The sequence below is a fragment of the Myxine glutinosa genome, chromosome 2 (assembly GCF_964187855.1).
Source record: "Myxine glutinosa chromosome 2, kmMyxGlut1.1, whole genome shotgun sequence".
NCBI lineage: Eukaryota > Metazoa > Chordata > Myxini > Myxiniformes > Myxinidae > Myxine > Myxine glutinosa.
The window spans coordinates 15,967,756-15,984,183 of record NC_136262.1 but is presented as its reverse complement, the minus strand read 5'-3'; the positions used below and the strand labels follow the sequence as shown (position 1 = coordinate 15,984,183).

Here is a 16,428-nt window from a genome sequence, read left to right as displayed (position 1 = left end):
CACACCTGGAATGGTAGAGCGTGAGTGGGAATGCACGCTGGAGTTGGTGGTGAGGCACATGGTTGGGTGTGCGAATGAGGGCACACCTGTGATTGTCACAGAGGAGGTGACTGAGGAGGGGGCGCGAAGAGGTGTTTTGGTGAGGTGTGCGACCAACGAATGTGTGCCAAAGTGTTCGGTGGTCAGGTGTGTGACCAAGGCTGTGAGTGGAATGAGGGTACCTGGGTGTGTAAGGAAAGGTACGAGGAGCATGGGCACGGCTGGATGTGTGAGCAAGGAACGGGCTGCGGGATGTAAGCGTCCAGGTGAAGCATCGACGTTAAACGGGTTAGAGGTTAGAGCGACTTTTAGCCGAAGCGGGCCCTCGGTGCGTGCTGGGCCTCGCTTTGAACGGCCGCGTCCGTGCTCCACTAGGCGGAGCTGGCAGCCCGATAGAAAGGGTCGTCATGGCGACCACTTTTTGGTGAGACGTGCCGGCAGGTCGAGATCGGGACATTGGATGGCTCCACGCCGAGAAGGTGCGTGGGATCTCGGCCCGGGTAAACCTCCTTCCCTGCACCGAATGCGGGACGCACCCAGCCGCTGGCACAAAACAACCAGCATCCATTGCTTGGCTTTACGAAGCCGGGCTTTGGACAGGGATTGGCGCACCGAGAGGTATTAGTGAGTCGACTGGGTGATGAGGTTAGTGTTTTGGACCCAAAATTAGAGAAAAACAAAATTTGATGATTGGCAAGGGATTGGCAGTAGTGATTGGCAGATGATGGGTAGTGATTGGCAAATTTTAGATTTGTTGAAATTTGATGTGCCGAATTGGTAGTGAGAGACCCCCGATGTGGTGGGATGGCAAATCCACCATCCCTCACAGACGTGGGGGCAAAGGAGCTATAGTTTATGGGGTGTATGGCAGTGAAAACTAGCCCGGGTGGGTTAGGATATTGTGTGTAGGGATCTAGAGAAGATGACCTTAGGTAACGTTAAGGTTAGTTAGTGACTGATACCTGTAGTGGGGACGCAGGTAGATTAGTGTGGATGATAATGACGTGGGAGCGCAATAGTTTAAAGGGACGACTGGGAAGCGCAAGTTTCAGAAGGGAGTAGTTAGCTGAGATGATGCCGTGTGTGTGAGGATGGAACAGGTGTGATTGCACAGGTGTGCAATTGGACAGGTGTGTGGAGCAGTGTATGAGTAGTGAGTGTGTGGATCAGCGCGAATGCGCTTGGGGAGAGAAGGGTGCAGGTGGCACCAAGTGTGAGAGCACAGGTGTGCAAGTACAGGTGTGTGGAGAGAGTTGGAGTAAGTGGTACGGAGTGGTGTGCATGGTGCGAAGGTGTGGATGGGGGAAGAGTGGACCCCTTTCACGAGTACCCGGGGCGGGTAGTGTAAGTGTTAGGTAGAGGGTGCAGGTAAATTGTGGTTGGATATTGGCATTTGTGGTGCGGTTGCAGAATGGTGTTGTGGATGGGTGCATTAGTGTTGTGGAAATAGCTGGGCGTGTAGCCTGCTAGTGTGTGTAGTTGGTTGGGCACTCCACCACTGTGAGGATGTCGGCCAGGTGAGGCCGCAGGTGGGCTCTGGGAGCCGGTAGAGTTGTGGATGGGGCCCGAGGATCCGGAGGATGGACCCGGGTAGCCCAGTGCCAGAGAGGGCACCGAGTGGGGAGAGTGCCAGAGGGCCTTCCCCAGGTAGTTAGGTTAGGGTAAGGAGCAGGTAAGCTCGGAGGCAACTGCAGTGGTGGAGGTGTGCAGGTGGGTAGACCCACTGGGAGAGGTACACGTCGCAGCCCAGAAATTGTACGAGGGCACCGGGAGATGAATCGGGGGAGTGAGACCCCAAATTGAAGAGCACCACAGTTTGGCCAATGGGAATTGGTTTTTAGAACCCATAGTGTAAGAGGGCCAATGGTTTGGCCGGAGAAAGACCCCGGGTAGTGTAAAGTTGTTAAAGTCATTTAGGAGATAGTTAGGATTGATGAACCTGTCGCACCATACGCAGCCACTTACCTGAGGTGATGATGATGACTCCACACCTGTGTTTTCTTTGTTTTGTGTTGCAGGAAGTAAGAATTGTTGTGAGGATTTGTGAGACGCATCACGACGTGGATGAGACATTGGGGTGATTCCATCTCTCCCTCCTTAGGAGGGACTGATGATGAATTGGTAATGGCAAATTTTGATGAGAGTTGAAAATGGCAAATTTGATTGGTTAGGAGGGAGAGAAGACGAATTTGGTATATGGGAGGAACGGGGAAGACAGTAGGGATGTTTGTTGATTTGTAAAGTAGATGTTTATGGGTAGTGTTGTGTTTTGTGGATACAGTAAGGGGTAAGGGAGGGGCCATGTAGGTTACCTGGTGGGGGGGGGGGGGCGTACGATAGGAACGTACCTGTCTCACCTGGTTCCCATGTGCCCCCAGTGTGCATCACCTTACATTGCGTGCACTTTTGCGCCCTTACCACCTTACTCACTTGTCTGCTTCTTTTGTCTCCCACCTCCGAGGATCTGGCTTTGGGGTAGAGAGAGAGGAGAGAGAGGTGCTGGCTGCGCAGTTGTGGGCCTGCACTTTCGCTGTTTGCTGCCGGGATCGATACACCATATGGACCGCAATGTTTGTGGCCACCCACAATGGACCGCAGTTCGTTTGCGGCCAAGCACCACCCGGGGATGGACCTATGGGTCAACGTGGCACCTATGCCATACAGGTGAACCACTTTTAGTTAACACCAAGTGCACCACACGAAGAGCAAGAGACACCTGCAGGGTTAGGGGTTGTCGCATTTATTTTTATTCCAATGAACAATGGTGACTGCACCGATTGGTGGTGGGGTGGTGCTTTTGATGCTGGGACGGGGTGCTCTGCACGTTATTAAAGGCCGTCGGCCACAGAGCACTCGTGGGTTGGTGTATCGATGCTGGCAAGCGCGCTCTCTCTATGCATAACATCTGCATGTGTTCCTCCAAAAACAGGTCCTGGATCGTAGTGTAGATATCAGCGTAATCTTGTAAATAATGCTCCCTACCGGCTGTATGTTTAGTTTGCGAATTCTTTCCGGATTCGGTTATCCTGTGGGTGTGTTTCTGTGAGGAGAAGGGTGCAACGTCGCAGGGGGACATATTTACTCATTTGTGAATATCTGTAAAACTGTCGCACTCAGGGTAGAGTTAATAGTAGAGGGAACTACATTGCGTGCCACACTAAAGTAGGTAAAAATTTATCGGGTCGGGACGCCCCGAGGGTAGAGAAGGGTGCAATGTTGCGAATATGGAATTTGGCCTCCATATCCGCTTGTAAATATTCCCCTATTTTCTCCAATACTCCCCAACTTTCCCCAATCCCCCATTCCCTAGTCCCATTGCATGTAAATAACAATCAGTAGAGCCGACCTTCCCCTTATTCCCCCATTAAATGTCGTGCCCAGGTCCACCGCACCACACGTAGACAACTTTCGGACATCTTCCTAGTTATTCTTATTCTATGTCAGTTAAGGCCTCGTCTCCATTAATTATGACTCTTCGTTGCACCAGAATGTGATTATATGGCATCAGTAGTGAGTTTAGGACCTTTCCCATACCTCCTTCCATCTTCTTCCCCAACAATTACAACAACAACAGAGGAGATGGCGGCGGAGCGGGGGAGGATGCGTCCTCACACCGGCTCGATTAGCGCCATTGACCACGCGCTCCACGGGGTTACCACGGAGGGGCTGCCTGTCAGCTCCTCGTCAAGGGCGGAGCCTGGTAAACCCCCCGCACGCACCCAATGAGAAGCAACGTGCCGATTCCACGAGGCGGAGCTAACGAGCCGAGGGCGTGTCACTCCCCGCCGGATATACGCAGCCCCGCGCCGGACGTGACGTCAGATGCGCCCCCAGCTGGAGAAAGAACGTTGCCTTGCCTACGACCGCTGAGAGGAAGAGAACCCGCCTGAGAAAGAACGTCACCTCTGAGCGCTGCGACGAGACCTCCCCGCATCTCTGGACCGGACCGGGTCGATTCTAACCTTTGAGCACAGGTGCACCTGGAGCCATCGCTACCCGCCTGTCCTTTCCATCAACCCCCGTGTGAGTCAGCCGTTGTCCCGTTTGCCTGTCGTCTGTTGGGGAATAATATAAGATTGTGTCTAAGTGCTTGTCTTTCTATGTTGTACCTCTAGCCCCTGTAATCTAACCTTTTCCGTAACGAATATAATCTCCTCCGGAGGTCTTGAGAACCGTATCCCTGGTGTCGTCATTTTATAACCCAGCCGGGTGTCTTCTTTTTCTTATTGAGCCAGCGTGGCGCGGCTTCGTCAACGTCGAGTATAATCGGTAACTTGTGCAGACGTGGTCATACCAAAACCGCTCGGTAAACTAACATCTAAGCCACGTCTGTAACAATATGTATTGTCGGCCATTTTTAATCCGATTACAAAATAAAGCAAGGCACACTTGTATGCCGTCATCTGCTGTGCTTGTGCCAAGTTTGAACAAAATCGGTCCATGCATGTGGAGAAATGGATGGGGACACGTTTAAGAAACAAAATGGCCACCAGTCGGCCATCTTGGATCTGATCTCGAAAATAAATTACATGCATATGTAAGCCATCATTCATTTATCAGTGTGCCAAGATTAAACAAGATCAGTAAATGCATTTCCAATAAATCATTGAGGACGTGTTCAACATCTGGATTTTTACAACTAAAATGGCCACCAGTCGGCCATCTTTGATTGCATCGCAGAACAAAATGATGTGTTTAATATACGGCCTCCGTGCCAAGTATGAACAAAATCAGTCTGTACATCTCCGAGATATGTTGCAGACGCACGCCCGCACGCACGGACGGACAGACGGATGAAACTTAATCCACAAGCCCCCGTTTTGGACTAAGTGCAACAGTGACTTAGTTGTTGCTATTCAAGTCATCCCTATGAGATGTAGTGTTGCTAAATGAGGCCTGCGTAATGGCGACCCCAATGGGGAGTTATGGTGAAGAAAATAGAGTTTAACTTTCGTAGATATTTCAATTTAGGGGATTTGGAATAGGGGGGCAAGGGAGGTATCTCTGTAATGGGCTGAGTGGTTGCCGCTAACCTTTGTAGGTATAGGTATAGTGGAGGTTCCATGAGGGTTGGAGGGGGGGTTAATGATGAAAAAAACCCCATTAATTTCACTAATTTTGACATTTATAGGGGGATTTGGAATAGGGGGGCAGGGTAATCCATTTAACCACTTTAATTTATAATGACCAAACTTTTCAAGAATAGTGTAGGCCCCATAGAGAGTAGAATGGTAGGGGGGGGGGGGGGGGGTGTGGAGGGTTAGGGAAAGGGGTAGAGGTTACTTATGTTTTTGTCTTGAGGACAGTGGGGTGATAGCACGTGGACCCCACAAGCAGCAAATGGTTCAAAAGTGTATTCACCCTTTGCACTATTCAAGTTTTTTTTTTTTTTTAGAGGGAGACAGTTAGGCCATGAGCAGATGGATTTGAGAGACATTCATAGAGACAGAGGCGAAAGGGATGGGAAAAGAGAAAGACAAAATGAGCCAATATTAAAATTGACTAAGGAGTAAACAACAATAATTAATCATAGCACAGGGTCCAACTGTCTGCTTCCTACCCCGTTACTACACGTCATCCCCAGCATCAACGTCGGTTACTGCTTTGCTCGCACGCTCGTCCATTTTCATGAAGGCAGCGTGAAACCCACCGTGGCCGCAGCGAATGCAGCAGACTTTTCTCTTGAAATAAGAGATTGCAGCTTCACCTCCACAAGCATGTTGCTGAATTCCTGTAACGCAATAAGTAGCATTTAAGATGCGGAACGTGAGCATTTTCTCCCATTCTCATCTGTGCAAACATTTATTCACTCATGCATACGCGGCACCTGGCTATCGGTTGACATCATACCTGGCTAGCGGGTGCAGCTGCACCGCTCAACCGGAATACCCTATGTATCAAGACAGGAAGTTTAGATTTGGCCAGGCCACTGGCACGCGATACCCTCCTCTTTTCGAAAGGAACCGTGGCATATTTGATGTTCAGCTGGTTGAATGTGACATTGTGACATGACAATGACATCCATGTGTTTTATATTTCTCCCCCTCCGCCCCCCCCCCCTTCCTCCTCCCCCCAGGCCCTCTCCCTCCCACAGATCTCCCGATGTCCCTGCTCTCAAATGTTGTGCTTGTGTGCTTCCCTCTCTCTCCCCATCTTGTCTACCGCTGCCTTTATTATATGTTTTATGTGTCCGTTTTTTATATATTTTTTGGTGATTAATGTTCGCTTTTTCACGAGACTCGATCTTGTATCCAAAAAAAAAAAAATTCAAAGCAACAGCACTTTATATAATGCAATAAGTTGCCTGTGAAGCACCAGGGTGACAGTTTATAGTCGGGTTAGGAATCAAAGCCAGAACAGAGAGAGATTGCAGGTATAAGTACACGAAATCAGTACTATCCTGCCATAAAATTACCACCCGGTACTTTATTACGTTGGACATATCAAGTCCAAGCTATGAGAAATCCTTTACATCGTTTTTGGATAAGATTGTGGAACGTCTACAGCATGACCTGATCCCCTTATTGAAAGAGAATATACACCCAGTGAGTGTTACAACGAAACTACCACTTATCCAGGTTAACAGGTGGTGTGCTTTAAGTGGTGCCAAATGAAGAACAAGAAGCAAAACCACAGCACTGATATGTCACCAGCAGGTGCTTACAGTTCCTAAAGGACTTTCATTGAGCAATGATATAATATATATCTTAATGTCAGCATTTATGACATTTATTCCCTTTTTTTACGATGTTATGCTCGATTTTTTATCTGCTGCTTCTTGTTTTATTCCTATCAGGCTTTTTATCAAGTAATTGTCTCTTGGTCGGCTGCCTTCCTCTCCATCAATGTTAGTGCGTTGACCTTCTGATTCATCGTCATCTCTTTGACAAATCTCAAACACTGCATTACCCACGTTATGTGGCAAATCTACATGGGAAATATTCATATATAGGATTTTCAATAAGATCGGTAAATGCATGTCCGAGAGATGGTTGAGGACGTGGTCAACACCAGGTTTTTTAACAACTAAAATGGCCGCCAGTGTAACAGTCGGCCATCTTTGATCAGATCGCAAAATAAAGCGAGGTACACGTGTATGCCATCATGTACTGGGCTTGTGCCATGTTTGAACAAAATCGGACCATGAATGTTCGAAAAATGGTCGGGGAGACGTTTAACTAATGATATGGCCACCAGTCAGCCATGTTGAATCTGATCTCGAAAAGAAATGGCATGCATATGTAAGGCATCATTCATTATCTGTTTGCAAAGTTAAAACTCGATCAGTAAATGCATGTCCGAGAAATGATTGAGGACGTGTTCAACATCGAGTTTTTAACAACTAAAATGGCGGCCAGTCGGCCATCTTTGATCGCATCGAGAAACAAAATGATGTGCATATGTATACCGACATGTATTGTCTTCGTGCCAAGTATGAACAAATACAGTCCATACATCTCAGATATATTATGGTTGCGGGCAAACGCACACACGAACGGTCGGACGGACAGACGGACGAGACCCAATCCATAAGCCCCTGTTTCAGAACAAGTCCAACAGGGGCTAATAATGGTGTATTCATAAGAGGTGCCATCAAAATTGTTGACATGTGATGGCAACGTTTCAACTTTGCATGTAAATGTCATGGCAAGTGCAGTGTGACGGCCTGACATACAGGTCCATAAGCTGTTTAACCCTTCAAAATGTGGTCAATATGACACCAAGAGTACAAAAGTTTTTATTACTAGTACAAAAAGCTTTCTTGCCTCTTGCAATGTGCGTTATCCTTGATGAGAACTGTGATGCCCTCTTGTGCTTTTGGTGTGTGTGGGAACAACACTCAGCCTGCATGTGTGTGTCCTCAACTACCTCGATAATAAAGCAGCATTTCCAACCAACTCTTGCCCTCATATCGTTGCAACTACTTTATTACTTTTGGGCATAATTACCTCCGCCACAGAAGGTGGATCGAGGTTATGTTTTCACACCTCCTTGTTCATTACTTGGCAAAAAAAAAAAAATTTTTGCAAATATGTTTATCACTCCGGTTTATGTGTTTGTGTGTTTGTCTGTCCGCTCACTTACACTTGCCTACAGGTCAAAATCTTCACGAAACTTCACCAAACGGTAGAGTTCGTGGTCCGACAAAATCCTATATATTTTCGGGGTCAAAAGGTCAAAAGGTCAACATAGGCCAAAGGTCAACAATCATTTCAAATTTCGAAAATCCTCAATTTTCATCCGATTGACTTGAAATTTGAATAGCATTTACATATCGGCTTACTCAATTAAACCACCAACTATTTTTGAGATCAGCATAGGCCAAAAGGTCAACGTAGGCCAAAGGTCAACAACAATTTCAAATTTCTAAAATCCTGAATTTTAATCCCATTCACTTGAAATTTGAAAGGGATTTACATATCAGCAAACTAAATTCAACCACCAACTATTTTTGGGATCACCGTCGGTCAAAGGTCAACAACAATTTCAAATTTCTAAAATCCTCAATTATTATCATTCGATTCACTTGAAATTTGAATGGGATTTACATATCAGTTAACTGAATTCAACCAATAACTATTTTTGAGATCAGCATAGGCCAAAAGGTCAAAATAGGCGAAAGGTCAACCACTTTTTTCAAATTTCTAAAAGCCTCAATTTTCATCCAATTGACTTGAAATTTGAATAGGATTTTCATGTCAGCCAACTGAATTCAACCACCAATTATTTCTGAGGTCAAAAGGATGCTCTACTGAGTGCCATTCTGCTTTGTTCTATTTTGCCAAGTGTTGCTCTATGAGTGATTTTTCATTATTCTGTCTGTCTGTTTGTGAGCATGGTTGTGTGTGTGACAAGGAGGAATTGAATAGATTTTGGTGAAGATCTGTTTCCGAATACAATAGTTATTTAAAGTTATTCTTCACCATTGAGTGATAGGGCCAAAAACGATATCAAGCGTGATAAATCAAAAAATTATGGATGGATTCGGACGAAACGTGGTGGACAGGTTGGGTGTGTTACAAGGATGAATTGATTCTATTTTGGTGAAGATCCAGATACTATAATTTTTTAAGTGATTCTACAACATTGAGAGATCGGGCCAAAATCGATATAGAGCAGGATATCTCAATAAGTTAGACATGGATTTGGACGAAACATGGTGGACCAGTTGGGTGTGTTACAAGGATGAATCAATTAGATTTTGGTGAATATCCGAATACAGATCCGGATCTGAGAATTTTTTTTTATATTGAAAGTGATTCTTCACCATTGAATGAAAGGGCCAAAAGCGATATATAACATGATATTTCAAAAAGTTATTGACGGATTATGACAAAACTAGGTGGATGAGTTGATTAGGTGACACGAACAAGTGATTCGATTTTCGATCAGGTCCGAATCCAGATCCGGCCTATCAGTGGATGCAAAACGTGAACTGTTCAGCCTGGCGGAGGTGTGCACTCCACCGAGTGCCGTTATATCTTTTTTAAATGATCAACATATAATTTAAAAACCTCACACACGCATTCGGTAAATCAAGCTGCACACTGAAGCGATTCATCCATATGGATCCCACGTGATTATTTGCAGGTGTTCCGATGACACCCGGTGTGTGCCCTGGTTTAGAATAGGTACACCGTATCCCTGCGTGTCGTAAGAGGCGACGAAGAGGGTTGGCGTCAGGAAGGGCATCCGGCCATAAAAACATTGCCTCAAAAGGAGAACCATGACAATTACAACTCCATATGGGCAGGGTACAGCCCGAAGTGGAGATCGGTTAATGAGGTTTGCGACATGGAATGTAGGGACAATGACAGGGAGATCAGGAGAAGTGGTGGAAGTATTGATCAGAAGAAGAGTGGACATATGTTGTGCACAAGAGACGAGATGGAAGGGAAGTGGTGTAAGAATGGTGAAGGGTAGGCAGGGACAGAAATACAAGTCTGTGCGGCAAGGGTGCCCGGAGGGCGTGAATGGTGTTGGTGTCCTGTTTTCTGAGGAGTTTGTAGACAGTGTGGTGAGTGTGACTAGAGTGAGTGATAGGTTGATGATGGTGAAAATTATGATTGGAAAGCTCTTGGTGAACGTCATCTCGGGATATGCTCCGCAGGTTGGTCGGAGCGATGAAGAGAAGGACAAGTTCTGGTGTGCGATAGAGAAGCTGATGGAAAACGTGAAAGATGAGGAAATTGTTGTGGTGGGAGGAGACCTAAATGGACATGTGGGAAGGAGTATGGACGGTTTTGAGGGAGTTCATGGGGGTTACGGATATGGTGTGAGAAATGGAGAAGGTGAAAGGATTTTGGAGTTTGCTGATGGAGCCGATTTGTTGATTTGTAATACTCAGTTCCAGAAAGAGGATAATAAGCTTGTTACATACACGTCAGGTGGGTCGACGACAACCGTTGACTACCTGATGGTGCGTAGGCGACATAGGGGGCACCTCCGGGACTCCAGGGGAGGAGGCTGTTTCACAGCACCACTTGGTCGTCTGCGACATAAGAGTGAAAGGTGCGAGAGCTCGGCGGGTGAAGTACCAACCGAGAATGAAGGTGTGGATGTTGAAAGAGGTGACAGTAAAGGAGGCATTAAAAGAGAGGCTGAGTAGGGTAGAGGATGATGTGGTTGAGCTTGAAAGTGGTTGGATGTCAAAGAAAGATAGTCTGTTGGGAGCCGTTGGTGAGGTATGTGGATGGACAAAAGGACCACCGAAGCACTCGGAAACATGGTGGTGGGGTGATGAAGTTGGAAAGAGGATTGACGAGAAGAGGAAGAAGTTCAAGGAGTAGCAGAAGGCGAAGGGTACGGGAGCAGAAAAAGCAGAGCATGAAAGTTATAAGGCAGCCAAGAAGGCTGCAAAGAAAGAGGTAGCAAAGGCGCAGGAGGCATGTAGGAAAATGTTCGGAGAACGCTTGGATTCAGAAGAGGGTCAGAGTGCGGTATTCAGGATTGCAAAGCAGATAGCGAAAGAGAAGTGTGATGTGATGGGGGTGAGTTGCTTGAAGGATGAAGTGGGACAAATCGTTGTGGACCCAGATGGATTTAAAGGAAGATGGAAAAGATATATGGAAATGCTGTTGAATACAGAGAATGAATGGGATGGCAACATAGAGAGTAACCCAGTTTTAGGACCGGCAGAGAAGATAACTGAGAAGGAAGTTGAGGAAGCGATAAAAGCAATAAAATAAAAAAAATAAAAATAAAAAAGCGATAAAAGCAATGAAGAGTAGAAAAGCGGGAGGGCCGACGGGAGTTGTGGGAGATATGTTGAAGGCAGCAGGAAGTTCGGGTGTGAAGAGAATGACAGATATCTGTAATCTGGTGGTGAAAGAAGGCCGCATTCCAGTGGATTGGGAACTGAGTACCCTCGTACCTCGATACAAGGGGAAAGGTGACCCTCTGGACTGTGGCTCGTACCGAGCGATAAAGTTATTGGAGCATGGAATGAAGGTATTGGAAAGGGCGTTGGAGAGGAGGATAAGGAAGAAGGTGAAGATCGACGAAATGCAGTTTGGATTTATGCCACGAAGAAGAACGACAGACGCGCTCTTTATTATGAGGCAGTTGCAGGAGAAGTACATGGAGAAGATGAAAAAGTTGTTTCTTGGTTTTTTTGATCTGGAAAAAGCATTCGATAGGGTTCCACGCGAAGTATTGACATTGGCATTGCGGAAGTTAGGAGTGGAGGAATGGTTGATCAGAGTAGTGATGGCAATGTACAAAAGAGTGCGCACAGCTGTAAGGACGAAGGACAGGAACAGTGGTGAGTTTGAGGTGAAGGTGGGAGTGCATCAGGGGTCGGTACTAAATCCACTACTATTTGTAGCTGTGATGGAGGTTCTGGCTCAGAACGAAAAGGAGGGTTTACCGTGGGAGTTGTTGTATGCAGATGATCTGGTGTTGATTGCGGAAAGTATGGATGGACTGAAGGAAAAGATGAACAAGTGGAAGGAATGTATGGAGACAAAAGGTCTGAAGGTGAATATCGGAAAGACGAAGGTGATGGCAAGTGGTAAAGCATGTGGTGAGGTGGAAAGAACTGGGAAGTGGCCATGTGCTGTGTGCAGGAAGGGTGTCAGAGTGAACTCCATTCAATGTACAATGTGCGCTGAGTGGGTTCATCAAAAATGTAGTGGTCTGAGAGGGTCATTAACCAGTGTGGCAGCTACATTCAAATGTAAGGTGTGCACAGAGGGAGCTGCAGATGGAGGAAATGTTGCGTTGGATGTTGGAGACGACATGAAGCTGGAAGGTGTGAAAACATTTTGCTACCTCGGAGACATGCTGAATGGAGAAGGTGGATCAGACTCGGCAACGGTTGCTCGAGTGAGATGTGCATGGAAGAAGTTTCGGGAACTGAGTGGCGTGCTGATGAGGAGGGGAGTGTCGTTGAAGCTGAAGGGAAAGGTGTATGCTGCATGTGTGAGAAGTGTTATGATTTATGGGAGCGAGACATGGGTAATGAACGTAGAGCAGCAACGAAGGGTGGAAATGTGAATGGTTCGGTGGATGTGCGGAGTATCGTTGAGGGAGAGGAAGACAAATGATGAATTGTGAAAGATGATGGGAATAGAGCCTGTGATTGATGCTGTGAAGAGGAACAGGTTGAGATGGTTTGGTCATGTGTTGAGGAAGGATGAAAGTGACTGGTTGAGAAGAGTGATGGAAATGAATGTAGAAGGAAGTCGAGGACGGGGAAGACCGAGAAAGACTTGGCTAAAGATGGTGGAAGAAGAAATGCGGGCAAGGGGTTTAACAAGGAGAGATTCAGAAAATAGGGCAAAATGGAGAAGATTGTCATGGGGACCGCAAGGCTAACCCCCGCTCTAGCAGGGAAAATGGCCTTAAAATGCATGTTGTTGTTGTTGTTGTTGTTGTTGTTGTTCCGATGACATTCACTGGCTTGAATCTTAGGAATTATCCAGGCGAATTTCAAATGCACCGACAGTCCATACATTTCCTGTATTTCAAAGTCTGGTATTTAGAAATTAATTTAAAATGCACCACATTTGCCTCGTTATTTGTGGTTAAGAACGAATAACTCAACAATCAATCAAACTCACTCAACCTGACTCAAAGGAGTGTCATTGGAAGCATGACCCATGAAATGTGTAGTTGTAGTTGTAGTTGCTAAGACCGAGCATGATGAATGAAATGTGCAGATGTAGTTGTAGTTGCTAAGACCGAGCATGATGAATGAAATGTGCAGATATAGTTGTAGTTGCTAAGACCGAGCATGATGAATGAAATGTGCAGATGTAGTTGTAGTTGCTAAGACCTAGCATGATGAATGAAATGTGCAGATGTAGTTGTAGTTATTAAGACCGAGCATGATGAATGAAATGTGCAGATATAGTTGTAGTTGCTAAGACCGAGCATGATGAATGAAATGTGCAGATGTAGTTGTAGTTATTAAGACCGAGCATGATGAATGAAATGTGCAGATATAGTTGTAGTTGCTAAGACCGAGCATGATGAATGAAATGTGCAGATGTAGTTGTAGTTATTAAGACCGAGCATGATGAATGAAATGTGCAGATGTAGTTGTAGTTATTAAGACCCAGCATGATGAATGAAATGTGCAGATGTAGTTGTAGTTATTAAGACCGAGCATGATGAATGAAATGTGTAGATGTAGTTGTAGTTATTAAGACCGAGCATGATGAATGAAATGTGCAAATGTAGTTGTAGTTATTAAGACCGAGCATGATGAATGAAATGTGTAGCTGTAGTTGTAGTTATTAAGACCGAGCATGATGAATGAAATGTGCAGATAGAGTTGTAGTTGCTAAGACCGAGCATGATGAATGAAATGTGCAGATGTAGTTGTAGTTATTAAGACCGAGCATGATGAATGAAATGTGCAGATGTAGTTGTAGTTATTAAGACCCAGCATGATGAATGAAATGTGCAGATGTAGTTGTAGTTATTAAGACCGAGCATGATGAATGAAATGTGCAGATGTAGTTGTCGTTGCTAAGACCGAGCATGATGAATGAAATGTGCAGATGTAGTTGTAGTTATTAAGAACGAGCATGATGAATGAAATGTGCAGATGTAGTTGTAGTTATTAAGACCGAGCATGATGAATGAAATGTGCAGATGTAGTTGTAGTTGCTAAGACCGAGCATGATGAATGAAATGTGCAGATGTAGTTGTAGTTATTAAGAACGAGCATGATGAATGAAATGTGCAGATGTAGTTGTCGTTATTAAGACCGAGCATGATGAATGAAATGTGCAGATGTAGTTGTCGTTATTAAGACCGAGCATGATGAATGAAATGTGCAGATGTAGTTGTAGTTATTAAGACCGAGCATGATGAATGAAATGTGCAGATGTAGTTGTAGTTATTAAGACCGAGCATGATGAATGAAATGTGCAGATGTAGTTGTCGTTGCTAGGACCGAGCATGATGAATGAAATGTGCAGATGTAGTTGTAGTTATTAAGACCGAGCATGATGAATGAAATGTGTAGATGTAGTTGCAGTTATTAAGACCGAGCATGATGAATGAAATGTGTAGATGTAGTTGCAGTTGTTAAGACCGAGCATGATGAATGAAATGTGCAGATGTAGTTGAAGTTATTAAGACCGAGCATGATGAATGAAATGTGTAGATGTAGTTGCAGTTATTAAGACCGAGCATGATGAATGAAATGTGCAGATGTAGTTGTAGTTATTAAGACCGAGCATGATGAATGAAATGTGTAGATGTAGTTGCAGTTATTAAGACTGAGCATGATGAATGAAATGTGTAGATGTAGTTGTAGTTATTAAGACCGAGCATGATGAATGAAATGTGCAGTTGTAGTTGTAGTTATTAAGACCGAGCATGATGAATGAAATGTGCAGATGTAGTTGTAGTTATTAAGACCGAGCATGATGAATGAAATGTGTAGATGTAGTTGCAGTTGTTAAGACCGAGCATGATGAATGAAATGTGCAGATGTAGTTGTAGTTATTAAGACCGAGCATGATGAATGAAATGTGCAGATGTAGTTGCAGTTATTAAGACTGAGCATGATGAATGAAATGTGCAGATGTAGTTGTAGTTATTAAGACCGAGCATGATGAATGAAATGTGCAGATGTAGTTGTAGTTATTAAGACCGAGCATGATGAATGAAATGTGTAGATGTAGTTGCAGTTGTTAAGACCGAGCATGATGAATGAAATGTGTAGATGTAGTTGCAGTTGTTAAGACCGAGCATGATGAATGAAATGTGCAGATGTAGTTGTAGTTATTAAGACCGAGCATGATGAATGAAATGTGCAGATGTAGTTGTAGTTATTAAGACCGAGCATGATGAATGAAATGTGCAGATGTAGTTGTAGTTATTAAGACCGAGCATGATGAATGAAATGTGTAGCTGTAGTTGTAGTTATTAAGACCGAGCATGATGAATGAAATGTGCAGATGTAGTTGTAGTTATTAAGACCGAGCATGATGAATGAAATGTGCAGATGTAGTTGTAGTTATTAAGACCGAGCATGATGAATGAAATGTGCAGATGTAGTTGTAGTTATTAAGACCGAGCATGATGAATGAAATGTGCAGATGTAGTTGTAGTTGCTAAGACCGAGCATGATGAATGAAATGTGCAGATGTAGTTGTAGTTATTAAGAACGAGCATGATGAATGAAATGTGCAGATGTAGTTGTCGTTATTAAGACCGAGCATGATGAATGAAATGTGCAGATGTAGTTGTCGTTATTAAGACCGAGCATGATGAATGAAATGTGCAGATGTAGTTGTAGTTATTAAGACCGAGCATGATGAATGAAATGTGCAGATGTAGTTGTAGTTATTAAGACCGAGCATGATGAATGAAATGTGCAGATGTAGTTGTCGTTGCTAGGACCGAGCATGATGAATGAAATGTGCAGATGTAGTTGTAGTTATTAAGACCGAGCATGATGAATGAAATGTGCAGGTGTAGTTGTAGTTATTAAGACCGAGCATGATGAATGAAATGTGCAGATGTAGTTGTACTTATTAAGACCGAGCATGATGAATGAAATGTGCAGATGTAGTTGTAGTTAAGACCGAGCATGATGAATGCAATGTGCAGATGGAGTTGTAGTTATTAAGACCGAGCATGATGAATGAAATGTGCAGATGTAGTTGTAGTTATTAAGACTGAGCATGATGAATGAAATGTGCAGATGTAGTTGTAGTTATTAAGACCGAGCATGATGAATGAAATGTGCAGATGTAGTTGTAGTTGCTAAGACCGAGCATGATGAATGAAATGTGCAGATGTAGTTGTAGTTATTAAGACCGAGCATGATGAATGAAATGTGCAGATGTAGTTGTAGTTATTAAGACCGCGCATGATGAATGAAATGTGCAGATGTACTTGTAGTTATTAAGACTGAGCATGATG

At 44.6% G+C, this 16,428-nt stretch overlaps 1 protein-coding gene across 3 annotated transcripts in view; it reads right to left on the bottom strand.

The window, feature by feature from the left end:
- The window catches only part of CEMIP (cell migration inducing hyaluronidase 1), a 219,980-nt gene that overhangs the window by 11,898 nt on the left and 191,654 nt on the right, over window positions 1-16,428 (bottom strand). For all 3 annotated transcript variants that reach the window (XM_068108654.2, XM_078773005.1, XM_078773006.1), the window contains one exon: window positions 5,690-5,770. In XM_068108654.2, coding sequence (XP_067964755.2) covers window positions 5,690-5,770 — 81 coding nt within the window. The remainder of the gene's footprint in view (window positions 1-5,689; window positions 5,771-16,428) is intronic.